The sequence below is a fragment of the Takifugu flavidus genome, chromosome 5, assembly GCF_003711565.1.
Source record: "Takifugu flavidus isolate HTHZ2018 chromosome 5, ASM371156v2, whole genome shotgun sequence".
Lineage (NCBI taxonomy): Eukaryota > Metazoa > Chordata > Actinopteri > Tetraodontiformes > Tetraodontidae > Takifugu > Takifugu flavidus.
In genome coordinates, this window is record NC_079524.1 from 2,148,338 (window position 1) to 2,163,508 (window position 15,171).

The 15,171-nt window shown below is 45.0% G+C and overlaps 1 protein-coding gene across 5 annotated transcripts in view; it reads left to right on the top strand.

Moving 5' to 3' along the window:
• Nucleotides 1-15,171, top strand: part of LOC130525790 (EGF-like repeat and discoidin I-like domain-containing protein 3) — a 68,235-nt gene that overhangs the window by 33,275 nt on the left and 19,789 nt on the right. For all 5 annotated transcript variants that reach the window (XM_057032970.1, XM_057032968.1, XM_057032971.1 and 2 more), the window contains 3 exons: nt 3,263-3,376; nt 9,256-9,437; nt 14,402-14,557. In XM_057032970.1, the coding sequence (XP_056888950.1) occupies nt 3,263-3,376; nt 9,256-9,437; nt 14,402-14,557 (452 nt within the window). The remainder of the gene's footprint in view (nt 1-3,262; nt 3,377-9,255; nt 9,438-14,401; nt 14,558-15,171) is intronic.

The window sequence follows — 15,171 nt, forward strand, 5'->3', positions numbered from 1 at the left end:
GCAGAGGTCAGAGCGAGGGGTGGGGGGGTGGGGGGGGGGGGTGGGGGGGTGTTTAATGGAATCCTCCCGGTGCGAGCCTGTTCCTGCCGTCTGGACAAAGCGCTGTCAGTTCGGCTCACGTGGCCACTGCCGGCTCGCCAACACACGACACAACTTATTGCTTTCATTACTGTCTAGCTGGGTCAGTATTTCAGAAGGCCAAGTGGGGGTGGGGGGGGGGGACGAGCAACTAAGTTGCGTTCTCTGCAGTGACTGTAGAGATTGTTTTACCACAATAATGAATCGACAACCAAAATAATAAAAAGCTGACTCTCACCAGAATATGATGCTACAAAAAGACTCTCAACTGCTTCAAACAAAAGATTAGAAAGATTACAAGCTTCATTAAGTTCATATTATAAGAGAGCTTGTGTGTTTTATTGTATTGTCGTCTCCGTTTGCTGTGGATATCTTTACTCTATGGCTCATTCAATTCCGTGGCCCCATTAAACTGACAACATTGCTCGCTTCCATATGATATTTAAACAAGTAATGATTTTTGACTATTAGTGGGGCGAAACCGGCTCCATCAACAGTTTATGCACATGACCGCTGGGCTATTAACTCCTGATGTAAATACATTTCTTTCCCTACTTTCTTCCCTCTATCTTGCTAGTTTCTCTAGCAGGCAGATTAACCGGCATTCCCTGAAGTAACCCCTCCTTACACACCTGATTTGTCGGCAGTGCACGTTTTAAGTCTTACTTTCCTGATCTCCCAGGAGCTGATGGCCTCTTTTTAAAAAAGCGAAAGATATGGTTACGTCTCTCTCCCCCTCTCTCTATCATGGTGGACTGTTTGACAGCTCTTCCCATTTGGTTTTCATTTGTGTTTTTATCGCCGCCAGCGTGAATTTAAAGTGTAAAAATGACCTCGGCTTTTCAGAACGTTGGGATGCTGCACTGGCGGCTCAACGCCAGATGATGCTGTGTACAGAATGAGTTTACCCCTCGGATAATCATTTAAATATCACAGGATTTGTCCGGAAATCCTCACAAATGGCTGCGAGATCACATTTCAATCAGACGCAATTTGTAAACAAGTGTCTTTGTACAAATTGCTCCGCTGGGAGAAGCATCAGTGATGTTTCATCTGTCTGTAAATCATGATGTCTCCTAGTTTTACAACAGATTAGAAACACTGAAACCTTCAACGTGCTGCTTTGCTTTTTTTGGATACAGTAGTTGTCGTTTGGCTGGTATCTTCCAAACTAAAAGCTTTTGAGGGGGATCACACAGGGCCTGTAAATTGATTATTAAAGAGGATGATTATAATTAAACCATGATTCCCCTTGATTGCAGTAACCTCCCGTAATCAAGATGTTTCTTTTCTGACAGGTGCTTGTTTGTTCATCTTTGTGCTAATAATGTGCCGTCGGTGGGACGGCCGCGTCTTGCATTAGTCATGCTCGATGTTTCTGATGTGTAATTAAGTGAGGTTGTCCTAAACTGCGGCTCATTAAAGTTCAGTTACAGAAGATGCTGATGCATAAAAGAGACGTCGTTACCTGAAATGAAAGTGGCTCTGAACCAGATGAATCAGGGCTGCTTTCAAGCAGCTGTCAATACAGGAAGATGTGTTTGATCAGCCCTACCTCACGTCAACACCGCAAAGTTGATAAATTAGCTCTCTAACATGCACCATTAAGTAGAATTTATGACGCCTATGATGGAATATTTGAGCTTGTCTGTTTGTGAGTGCATCTCAAGCATGTTTTTAACATAATAAATTACAACTGACGAGGACAGCATGCTGGTTTAAAGCCATAGGCTTTTGTTTTAATGTGTAAAATAAGGAGCTTTCTTTTACTAAAAGGAAGCGGTTCTCATTTATTCTCATGATAAATATTCTCTCTTGATAAAATGCAAAACTCTTAGGAGTCACCAGAGGTGCTGTAAATGCTTTTCAGGCCTTGAAAGCGAGGGCCCACAGGTCTAAGCTGCATGGAAGTGCCTCCCTCCTGCAGAGACGTCCAAACAGAAGTCCATCCCATCATCACTGAGTGAACTTAAAAAACAAAACATCATCCTCCTACACTTTTCCCAAAGACAGGCTTACAGCTGTTGCACAGGCAAATGAGCAACACGACAGCATGACGCACAAACAATAGATCATCTCACCACAGAAAACATGAATTATTCCATTTGTGATCTGGGCCATCAGCATCTCCTCAGTGTTCCTGATGGTCTCCCCCTCCTCACACGCTCTGATAGCATTTACCAACATGAGCGCGTTCTTTGATGGAGCATCTACAGTTCAGCCCCAGAGGATTACCTACTTAAAATTGTAATGAAAATCATTAGTTTAAGGGTTTGTGTCGCTGGTCTTTTATGACTATTGCCACGGCCATCCATCCAAACACGGCTCTAAAATGAGAAATCTGCCTTTTATTCTCTAATCACTCCAGCAGTCGCAGAAAACAGGTGTTACACGCGAGGTCATATTTCTCCAAAACACTTAATAAGGGAAAAAAAGCAATTTTTAGCTGAAATATGCCTCAAAGGCTAGATTGGAAACCATCTCCAACAGCTGCCAAATCCGCCCACGAGTCTTGTAAGAATGACATTCTGGAATTTACATCGGAAATGTTAAACTTTTCCAATGATTGTACCAAATTTTACCGTCCTAGCTTGAACAGCGGTGCACAAGTGACAACTGCTGTTGCCGCGGCACCAGTTGCTCCACGAGCAGGAAAGTAAAATGTTCCAACGTGGTTAAAGGTGGAAGTCGTTGGCTGTTTTATGCCGTCCATCCTTTAAATGAAAATAGGAATTTGCAGAGGACTTTTGAGATACAGTATATAACTTACAAATTCTCAAGAAATTTCAATCAAATAAACAGGACAATAAAAGAAACTGAGGGGGAACTAACCATTTTTAATATTCATCAGCGCAGCTCAACTGCTGTTGTGTGATGTTGCACACAGACAACAGTCCTAAAAACTTTTAATTAAGCCTATGAAGAGTTTTGGAATTACAATAAAGGTAAAAGTAAAGTTTAATTATAGTCTGGCTTTGTAGTGTCTCATTAATAGCCACCTGAGATACGATGTAATTTATTAGTTTCGAGGCGGCGGCTTCTTTGTTAGAGGCCGACAGCATCAAGTAGCAGAGGAGAATCCAATATATGGCTCCCATCACATTGTAATGAAGATAAGGTCTTCCTGTTGCCTGCACGTCTCCTCCAAATAAATGAATGCACCTTTTGTTTCTTGGCTCTTCAGATATCAACGAATGTGAAAGGGATCCCTGCAAGAATGGCGGCATTTGCACAGACCTGGTTGCAAACTACTCCTGCGAATGCCCGGGAGAGTACATGGGAAGGAACTGTCAGTACAGTAAGTGTCTTATTTAGGAGGCTTTTATGTATCTCTCTCCATATATATGTATCTATATGTCTATATCTACAGTATAGATAGAGATATACTGATATACTATCATTAGATAGATAGATAGATGCTGTAACAAGCATGGGCTTTCTGACAGCTGCACAAATAAGATGAGATTTTCCTCACGTGTCACTTCGCTATTCATATAAACCATGAATGAATAAAATCCATCAAATATTCATGTTTGAGTGTGTTAGCACGCTCTTCGATCTGATTTTATATGATGTCCATACGAACATGTCACCCCTGAAATGTGACCGAACAAAACACTTCTTATAATCCACCAAGAGCTGCGAGATCAACGTGAGCCGCCGCGTTTCTCCACCATAAAAGGAAAGTGATTTAAAAAAAATATAAATATTAGAGCCTCGGGGATCAGTTTTGTGGAGCCAGACACTCTGTTCGACTTTTATTCTGAAAGGTTTCAAGCACAAACAAGTCTGATGTGTGTTGTTTTGGGGTTTTTTACATGAAATACATGGTGCAGCGAGCAACTACGGCGGCACAAAATTCTGACTCCCAAAGTGTTTGATGGTGATCATGTGTGAGAACCTCTGCTGTGATAAAATGTGAGAGTTTGGTCTCAACCCTCAGCGAGTCGATCATGTAGGTACATTTAGGGAATTCAACCCCCCCCCCCGTGCTGTACGCCCGACCCCCCACTGCAGTCAGCTGCAGGCTGTGGTTTTCTTCTTTACTTCACATGGCTGGTGTGTATCCGTGTATCATGGCTGGTGTGTATTCGTTATCATGGCTGGTGTGTATTCGTTTATCATGGCTGGTGTGTATTCGTGTATCATGGCTGGTGTGTATTCCTGTATCATGGCTGGTGTGTATTCCTGTATCATGGCTGGTGTGTATTCATGTATCATGGCTGGTGTGTATTCATTTATCATGGCTGGTGTGTATTCGTGTATCGTGGCTGGTGTGTGTATTCATGTATCATGGCTGGTGTGTATTCGTGTATCGTGGCTGGTGTGTATTCGTGTATCGTGGCTGGTGTGTATTCATTATCATGGCTGGTGTGTATTCGTGTATTCGTGTATCGTGGCTGGTGTGTATTCATGTATCATGGCTGGTGTGTATTCGTGTATCGTGGCTGGTGTGTATTCGTGTATCATGGCTGGTGTGTATTCGTGTATCATGGCTGGTGTGTATTCGTGTATTCGTGTATCATGGCTGGTGTGTATTCGTGTATCATGGCTGGTGTGTATTCGTGTATTCGTGTATCATGGCTGGTGTGTATTCGTGTATCGTGGCTGGTGTGTATTCGTGTATCGTGGCTGGTGTGTATTCGTGTATCGTGGCTGGTGTGTATTCGTGTATCGTGGCTGGTGTGTATCCGTGTATCATGGCTGGTGTGTATTCATGTATCGTGGCTGGTGTGTATTCGTGACACTCTTCTGTATCCACACAAAGCCTGATTTTGCCTGATTTTCAGGTCGATCTGGTGAGGTCATTCCTCCATCCTCGTGTTTGTATCGCTGGTGTAAAAATGCGCATGAATGATGTGTTTGGAACTTGTCTTTCAACCAGTGATGGGCTCCTCAAACAGGAGTCGTGTTTGAGCTTCAGGTCCTCTCGGTTCTCCTCTTTGTGGCTTTTCATTTGTCCTCACGTGTCATCTGGGTGTTCCCGGCGGCGGGAGCGCATGGTGGGGTCTGAGGGACGCGGCTGTCATGTCAAAGTCACGTGCACCCGTGCGGGTGTCGGGCGCTCACAGGTCGATGTGGGCCGGGAGACTGGCGGACAGCTCATTAGAAGAGACCCATCTCCGCTTCGGAGTGTCCAACCAGACATACAGTATGTAATCAGCTGTCGTCAGGGGCAGTAGCAGTAAAATATGTATAAAAAATGCCTTCATGTCAGGTTTCATGGACATTATTTGGTCGGCCTCTACAGCCTCGACAGCTGACAAAGTTGACACATGACAAATCCTCCTGAAAGGATCCAGCGGGTCGAGTCCCAGAGGCACCGAACACAGTTCCACGGTGATTGTGGGTATATCGGGCTAGCTTTGTGTCAACCTGAGCCTACTGTATGAGCTAGCCAACCACAGCACCAAGCAAACCCAGTTTAGCTACGGCTTAAGTTCTCCAAAGTTTTGCCAAAAAATGATTTTAATTAAACAATTCTTTAACGATATGTTCTAACTTTGGATTGATGAGTAAACTTCAGGCAGAGAGAACTTACAATAGAGGTAACAACCAATTGCAAGTGCTTTTCTTTTCAACACTAATCCAGATTCAAACATCTGCATGAGACCAAAGTGGTTGAGAGAGAGAGTGAGAGAGAGACATAGCGACAGAGAGAGAGAGAGAGAGAGAGAGAGAGCGACAGCTAACAAAAGAGAAGACTGAGCTTTACAGAAGCATCGACACACAGATGCCGCTTTATCTTAATTTCAGTCCAAGATAACATTCGATGCCTTTGTGCCCTCAGAAGCTGGAACTTGTTCAACTTAATGTGAGATAAGTTCCTCTCACTTAACATACAAGTAACATCGATTGCGGAACATATACGCCCTCCAGATTGGAAATAGAAGACACAGCTGGGATATATCCATTAAAACTAGAACAGGGATTTTTCCCCCCACTCACTAAATGTCTGTCCTCCAGCATTTCAGTTGATTTTGCTGATTTTTGTCACGAGGACAAACAATCTTTTTCAGTCTGTTTCACTACAGTGTCAAAGGTTTTAGTAGTTCTGGTAAAGAAAAGCCAAATTCTTGCATATGGAAGTTGCTGATTGAGAATGTGGCAGCAACTTTGGGGATTTAAGAGGCGGAAACATCGCAGCGGCCTCTGGATGTGGAGCACAAGGACCCCAACATCAACATTAGAGTTGATGCTCTTCTTCTTTAGATGTTATTTATAACTTTAAATTCTTTTTGATGACCATAATCCTCAAATAACATATCACACATCATTTCAGTCCTGGATTACAGTCAGATATGAAACAGTTCTAGTTTAAACTGGATTACCCTGTTTAAAAATGTAATCTGTAAAAGGATCCGATGACGTTCATCTACCCCCCTACCGTTCATCTACCCCCCTACCGGTCAGCTACCCCCCTACTGTTCATCTACGCCCCTACCGGTCATCTACCCCCCTACTGTTCATCTACCCCCCTACCGGTCATCTACCCCCCTACCGGTCATCTACCCCCCTACCGGTCATCTACCCCCCTACTGTTCATCTACCCCCCTACCGGTCATCTACCCCCCTACCGGTCCCTCTTTAGAACAGAGACCAGGTTGAACTGGTGAACAGAGTAAGCTACCGTGGTGGGATGTACTCTACATCTCACCTTATCCACACGCCGGAGCTTCCCCACAGCGTTGCCACGGTTTCAGCAGCAGAAGAAGTCAGCATTGTTTCCTTAGCTGCATCATTTTCCTGATTCCTGACGCTCCTCTAACGACTCCCTGCAGCTGCTCTTCTCCTGCCCGATGTGTTGCCTGCCTGCCTGTTGGTGCTAGCTAGGACGATCACAGTCTGCAGTGACCGTCGCTCCGGCCTTTCCCCCAAGGCGGGTTTACACGAACATGCAAAGTTCCGCCGACTGATGCCAAGAGTCGCAGGTGCTCTAATTCCAGGATTCTTCCGAGTTCTGTCACCTTTTACGGCACATCTGGGATTAAAGCTCAACCCACCGGTTGGACCAGATGTGGTCGGAGGGACACCGGACAACAAATAAATCCTGTTCAGCTTCATCTCTTCCACCAGCATAACCAGTGTCAACTACACGTAGTTGTGGTCACTGGCTTATTTCCAGCTGGATATCGATGGGATTCTTTGCATTGAGATAATAAAATCTATATCTATACAAAGGTTACTGAGAATCTGTTCAGATCTTACTTCTACTTCTGATGGAGATCTGGGAGCTTGTGGAACCACTTCAACACCCCCCGGTCCACAGAAAGTGGGTCTCCGCATGAAAAGCATGAACCCAGTGAAAGCAAATAAAAAATAACAGAGAAGGATTTGAGTCCAGCAAAGAGCGCTTCGCACAGACCTCGAGCACGATGCACATTCGTCTCATTAAAGGCTTTTTAATGTCAATTAAATTAATGTCATCGACTTTTATTCTGAAAGGTTTCAAGTACAAACAAGTCTGAGGTGTGTTGTTTTGTTTTTTTTAACATGAAATACATGGTGCAGCGAGCAACTACGGCGGCACAAAATTCTGACTCCCAAAGTGTTTGATGGTGATCATGTGTGAGAACGTCTGCTGTGATAAAATGTGAGAGTTTGGTCTCAACCCTCAGCGAGTCGATCATGTAGGTACATTTAGGGAATTCAACCCCACTCCAGATTCCTCGGTCTCCGTGTTCAGACACGCCCTAATTGAATGGTCAGGTCCGTGATGTGTCTGCAAATAATTGGGTTTAGTAAATGAAGACAGCGTGGGACTGTCGCACGCTGTCACCGTCAAAGACGCGGGGACAGAAGAGACGCTCCACCGCCCACAATTCCTGTCACCTCTCTGATACCCTTAAAATGACTGGGCTGGGGAAACAATTTCCAGAGCTATTTATGATGAAATGAGTTGCATATTCCAGTTTAAGGTTTGAATGATGTCCAGTGGTGGGCCAATCTCTTCCAATCTGTGTGCCACGTCTCCACATGACAACAGTTTATTCAGACTGAAAGGCTCTGGAGCCAAGCGACGGCGTCCCACTTGCTAAATGGATCTACGCTAAATACCTTCACCTCTAATTCCTCAGTTCTGCCTTTTAACATGTTCCCATAATGATGTAAAAACAATCTCAGTGAAGAATTTGTGTGAGGCTGCGGATTAAAGCTCTCTGATCTCTGAATTTGAAGAGCAATTTGTCACTCTTAAAAAACCAAACACATTCAACGTTGCCACGGGCCGTTTTACAGCGAGGTAGCTCTTTAAAAACTCTTGATGTTCCTTGGCACATCGGAGGGAAAAGATGCTACGTGAAAGAGAAAAGACTCTTTGACGCCACGTGTTTCATTTGCAGTCTGGATTCAGCTGAGCTCATTCTGCTTTTGTTAAAAGGGAATAAACTGTTTTTCACTGATATTACAACCCATCTACTCACAATTGGACCCTTTTTGGCTAATCGGCATTGAGGAAAGAGCTCAATGAGGACACATTTACAGGTTCTAGTTGGTTTGTTCGGGACAGTTTCTATGCAGCCCTAATTATAGGATGTAGACAGAAAACTGATAGATTAAAGCATGAAAGATGGTTTAAAAACAAAACCACAAAATGAAAATGTGAAAATGCATTTCTGGGTCCTTAAAGTATGACCAGCAGACAAAAGAGAAACATCCCCCCCCCCAAATTAAACTTCTTCGCGTAGGCGTTCGTGTCGTGTGCCCAGACTTTAATACTGCAGCCTGTTGATAAAAGAACCTTGTTGAATTTCACTGTGAAGCTGTGCAGGAGTGGCTGCAGTCTCTGCCCCCCCCCGGGAAACATGAAGAATCTGATAAAAGAGATAAAGGAGCAAGTCTTTCGTCCCTCAGATGTGACGGACAAAATAAAAGTGTTGTGCTACTTCAGCCAAAGTATATGGTGGAACTGTTCTATAGATCCCAGCGCTGGTGTTGTTTTGAGAGGTCTCAGCAGCGTGACGTCTAAAAAACAGAACTACAGGTGGCGTAAATGGGTCATATTGACTGATGCTGGTTTTAAACAACCATCCGTGTCCCCCTTGGTGTAAACCAAGATATTGATTTCCTGGAAACAACGTTCATCCCACCAAAATGGGGGTGAGAAACACACGGGTGTTTGAAGAAATGTGACAGACTGGAATATTTCTGACCGCTGTTCTGTCTCTCCGGGCTCAGAGTGCTCTGGACCGTTGGGCATGGAGGGCGGCATAATCTCCAACCAGCAGATAACAGCCTCCTCCACCCACCGCGCTCTGTTCGGCCTCCAGAAGTGGTACCCCTACTTCGCGCGGCTCAACAGGAGGGGTCTGGTCAATGCCTGGACCGCCGCTGAAAACGACAGATGGCCGTGGATCCAGGTAACCCCCCCCCCCCACACACACACACACACACACACACACATACACACACACACACCATGGAGCAGCTGTTGTAATGTGCAATCGCAGGACTGTAATTTGAGTCATCCGCTGTCATTTAAGGGCAGTTTTCCAGGAATCCGGACGCTCCGGGAATAACCGCACCTCCTTCTTTGTCCTTACATGATTGCTGTGACTCACAGGTCCTATTCTGAAACAGCATTTAAGCTTTGGAAGCAGAAAAGAATTAAATGTTCTGAGCAGTCCCTCGTGCACCGTGGACAATGATCGCAGCAGTTTACGGGGCTTTTAGAAATGTAGGCATGATGTTTCTCCCTGGTATAAATTTAAAGGCTTTTACATGTTTTAAGGGTGTATCCATGAGGACTTTTTATTTATTCATTTATTCACAGGATTATATGTTCTTCACAGGGGCTGGAAAGAACCGTGGAAATGATTTTACCCATAATACTTTATGTCTTGACTATGGCATGAGGTTTTACAGTGTAGTTTGATGAGAATTGGTCATAAAAAATTTCAAAATATAAAAAAATTTGGGGAATAACCTACTTGGGTTTAGGACACAATGAGGATATAACAATATAATTACAGTGAACGGATGCAGGTTGTTTAACTGTGTATTACATTAATGTTAAATTGTGATTATCAGATATTACACTGATCCATTTCCGGTTGGTTCTGGGTTCCCTGCTGATCTGACCCGTTCACCAGTACTCAGCCACCTCACAAAGTTCCCCTTTCTCACCGTTAATACCACAGTTTCATCAGCATAGAGGGTCACTGCTGCAGGAAGGGGAAAAGATGAGATATATTTTTGGGTGGGGTTATTAATTTGAGAGGAAAAGTCAGAATCCACGTCTAAAGAGAGAGAAACTTCCTGTGCACGTGAACACACACCGATATAACCTGATTGACCTCACGAGAGCCAAGATTACCTCAAATGATCCACCGCACGATAACTCACCAACAGGCTGCGAGCGAATTCCTCAGATCTCGTGGCAGAGATGGTGGAAAAGCTGATTTAACTGTTATTTACTGGATCTTTTTTTTTGGCATAGATAACAATGGTAAATAGATAAGATCTAATTACTTCCGTTGCTGTCAGCTCCTCTTTGTTTGGACAGAAACGCTGACAGGGAACTTCGTAGGGCGCAGTCAGGCAGTGAACCATGAAGAAAATATAATAGGAAAACTCACTACAGTGTGGAAGCATGACAGGGAAGCCGATCCGAGCCGAGGCGAGTACGACAGGGCGGAAAAACAGATTCGTAAAAAAAATAAAAAAATAAATGAGTGAGATCGCAAAAAAAAAAAGAGCCAAATAAACAGTCGACATTTGTGGGAGGGAAGGAACCCGGAGCGGGAGCGGCTGACGATTTGGAGACGCTTTGTTTGGGTTTAATGACACCACGTGGGAAGCTGCGCGGGAAGCTGCAGGCATTGTGTGTTTCTACAGAGGGCCCGCGTAATTGGGCCAAGACTACGGAGGTGTACAGTTCTGTCAGCGGTTTTGGGATAAACACTGAGAAATCAGCGGCGCGCTTTTGAAGACGATTTTGTTGGCTGTGCCTGCGCAGCGGCGTCCCACTGACAGGTGCCGACCCAATCCGGATCGTTCCCGTTTGTTCCGCACGTCTTTCCGCAAAGTAGCCGAAAAAGAAGTCGCTAAAATCCCGTAAATCCCTGAGAGTTTAGCAGAACAGAAGCACTTCAGGAGCCACACAGATGTGTGTGGGATACTTTGCGTGCGCAAACACATGCGCATATGTAAATACACCGATGATTTCATATGCACGCGCCACAGTCGGCTGTTTCCCACCAAAGCTCCACAAATGAACCCAACACCAAACAACATATTTGAATAATACATCACAGCTGCGCGGCGTTCCCGCTATATGTTTGCTCCTATTGATGAGGGTTGTGCGCGCTAGCAAATGGTGCACGTGCGAGAAAGCTGTTCACACGACGTCGCGGCGGCGGTGTAAGAATATCAGTTTTCCACAGGCTGGTCACGACCAGCCCACACATTGAATTGCTTTTGAACTCTCCGGGGAAATATGCTGCCGGTCTGACCAATATCGGGAAAATATAGATGCAGCCGGCTGTGCTGGCAGAACCGAACAATCCGAATCACGTTAAAAGGCGATGAAGGTTTACTGTTTATTAATAGAAGGCAAAGCGTGAATGAGATTATGTTCAGGTGTCGAGTTGTGGGGTCACGTCGCCTGGTATGTGTCGTAAAAATGACCCTTTTTAGACTTTAATTCGAAACAGGAGCCCTTATTTTGTCGGGCCGGGAATCTCTTCCCAGGATGGTTCAGACTGAAAAGCCACAGTTCCACAGAATCGGGTGGACTCAGCTGGGTGAACATCAATTGGGCTGAAGCTTTCACGCTTCTCTCCTCCCAGCTGAGGAGCGTTTCCAGGGAAGCAGTTTCATCTTTCTTGGATATTTTTTTTTCTCATCCGTTTGGTCGTGCTGATTCCTGGACATTGGATGTGAAAGTCTGGTCGGAATACCCGGTTTAGTTTCAAAGCTGCGATTCCCTTATGTGGAGTTCGCAGAAGCAGAGCTCGACCACGGAAGTTCAGGTGTGAGCAACAGCGTTGACGTCATTTAAAACTGCTCTTTAGACATGATTAAACAGCGACCGTCTCTTTTATTCCAGCTGCTCTAGTCTGAATTTAACCAGCTTACATGCATACAGGGTTGATGTTGGTGTTGGGTTTAGGTTAAAGCAGATGTGAAGGTTATGGTTGATGGTTAGGGCTATGGTTACAGTTTGCAGAATGCATTATTTCAGTAAAAGTCCCCACCAAATAGTACAAACGTGCATATTGTGTGTTTGTATGCCTGAGTGTTGCCTGAGTGTTGGATAACACTGTCTATGCCACAGGGCTCTTTGGTGCATTCAAGGACACGGGGAAGTGTAATTGTTATAGCAATATAATTCTCTGAACAGAGGATAAGTGGTTTTCATAATAAAATATTGTTAAGCCAATACTCCTGGCTTTTGGGCTGATCCGGGCTGTGTAAACAACTCAAGTTTAAGCATATTACATTGTGAGTTAGACAATAGACGTCAGCGATTGAGTCATTTTGGCTGTGTGTGTATCATATTCTGGCCCACATCACATCCCGCATCGATTACTGCTGCATCCCCAAGTCATGTGTTCTTCCCACCCAAAACGTAAGTTTCCACCAGTTTCATGCAAATATTTAGAATACTGGTTCAGAAAAAGGGGGCTGGAAGCATCAAACACCACTTTTATGACATTGAAAGTACAACTGGACATTCCTCCATTATTTCCCCCCTTGCCGACTCATTGTCGTTCTACTCTGTAATAGCATGTTAATTATACATATATTCATCACACACTCAGATGATTAAATAGCTAATTAACTCTTTTTCAATAAAATGCATGTGGTCAAAAGCCTGTATGGAAAGATGCACTCATGGATATTATTGAGAGGCTGCACTGTTAGCATCAGCATTAGCACAGAGGACATCGACATGTGTTCCAGAGCGCTCATTAGAAATGTGAGGGATCGCCCAATTATGCCGGCGGTGGCCTTTAAATGACAGTGTGTCCTAATTAGTGGCAGAAGCATCTCTGTCTGTGGAGAAAACCGAGCAGAATGAAGAAATTCTGCAAATGAGAAAGAGCCGACCGCCGCAGCTCCGAGGATATAAGAGCGGTGCTGATGTATAATTAACTTGATACATTGGTTTAAATGGTTGAGAAATATGTGTAATTGAGTCTTATATCTGCAAATGGAAATTCCAGAGGAGAGCCAGGATGCGGCAGTATTATGTCGCACTACTTCATTAGTTTTTGACACTTCGGCCAAAGTTGGTGAACAAACAGCTCATCTCTTCTGTTGGGGTTTAAAAGGGTCGTTTTCCCGGAGCAGTTCCTGCACACCCCGGAATTCACGCTCTCCGTTGGAGCTGCTGCTCTCAGATCTGTTCTTCGCGAAATGACCTTATTTCACCGTTATGGTAACAGAACAGCACCTCCAGAAAACTTTCCCTTCAAATCGATGCGTTCGCCCTCGCTAACTTCAACAGAATTTTGTTGCAGTGTTTGATGAAGTTATTGATCCTGATGTAAACGGTCCATGACCCGAGCCCTTCTGGGTCACAGCGGTGCTAACACTCTTCCGGCCTACAGAAGTAGGGAGAAATGTTTCCGTCTGTCTCAGAGGATGGCTCCATGATTACCCATGAATATTTGCTCGTGGCCCAGTAGACGCTTCAGTCGTAACGAGGGCTTTGATTCCCTCCGGGCATGGTTTTATTTACAGCTATTGAATTTTAAATGTTCCATAAGCTTTCCGATATAACGCAGTAGCCTCGATATGCTAGCTAACGGACCCCGAGGCCTCCTCTCTCTCCTTCTGTCTTAATTAAGCAATATGATGCTGATGAGCCTGGCTTTGTTGCCGACTACGCCCACGGCTGCGATCCGGCTTTATTTACAAATGATGCATTTGCTTCTAAAATGAGTCCCACACTGCATCACAACGCCTTCCGCGCGGAGCATGATCAGCGTTTTGGAAGGAGGGGCCGTGATCATCGGCGAATAAAGAAACAAGCATGTCGGTGTGGAGACTGACACTCTTTTCCCTCCACCAAACAGATTTGACTTTGTGGGCCCTTTACAGCAGCTGTGCTCTTAGATGTGAACTTGTTCATTACTCCCATATTTAGCTGTGTGACCCCCCCACCCCTCCTCCGTCTCACCATGGCTGGTGCACACCTCATGTGACAGACCTGATCAGAGGCGTGAAAATTTATTAAATGATGTCTTTTTGACGACAGGAAAGACACAAGGCAGCCGAGTCGCTCCCAATTCCTGCACGCTCACGCGCCTCATGCACGAACACCGAGGAAGGTGCTCATGTTGGTGCTTTCTCAACACTTTTTTGTCTTCTGCAGATCAACCTCCAGAGGAGAATGAGGGTCACCGGCCTGATTACCCAGGGAGCCAAGCGTTTTGGCAGTGCCGAGTACGTCAAGTCTTACAAAGTAGCCTACAGCGATGACGGGAAGACCTGGAGAACGTACAAAGTCAGAAGCAAAGACGATGATATGGTGAGATGAACATGGACACACAAACACCCCCTCCCACCCCGTGCAACTACGCACACGCCAACTCTCAACACATGCGGCCTCACACACCACTGAGAGACCAGGCACGCCATCAAGGACAGGGTGGAGGACATGATGAAATGGCTTTTTAATTAGCTAACACACTCCGGGCCTATTTTGATGCTCCCCTAACCTCGCTTCCCCTCCATTTTTATGACTGTTGGACTGAATTTTTATACTATTTGGGAATTAACCGCCACCAAACACGCCACGCGGCATTCTATCATCCCAACAGCCAGCTAGCCACAGCTGTCCTTCATTTGTCGACCTCTGAAAATTCCCCTCAAAATCACAACACTGGACAATCAGTCCCGATTATGTAGTCTCATTGTAGACTCATTTTAAATGTGCTGCCTTTAATCTATCCACAATTCTCCCTCTTTTCGCCTTCCTCTGATCCTGCCACATGCAAAGCTCCGGTCTCCTAATTCAAAGAGCCTTCGCTTGCCGGGTTTCTAGCATGCTAACCTTGAATGGCATGAATTTGTTAAATGTGGACTGGTCACAGGAGACACGGCCACTTTCCAGCAGTACTGATCTGCCTCTCCCCGCCCCCC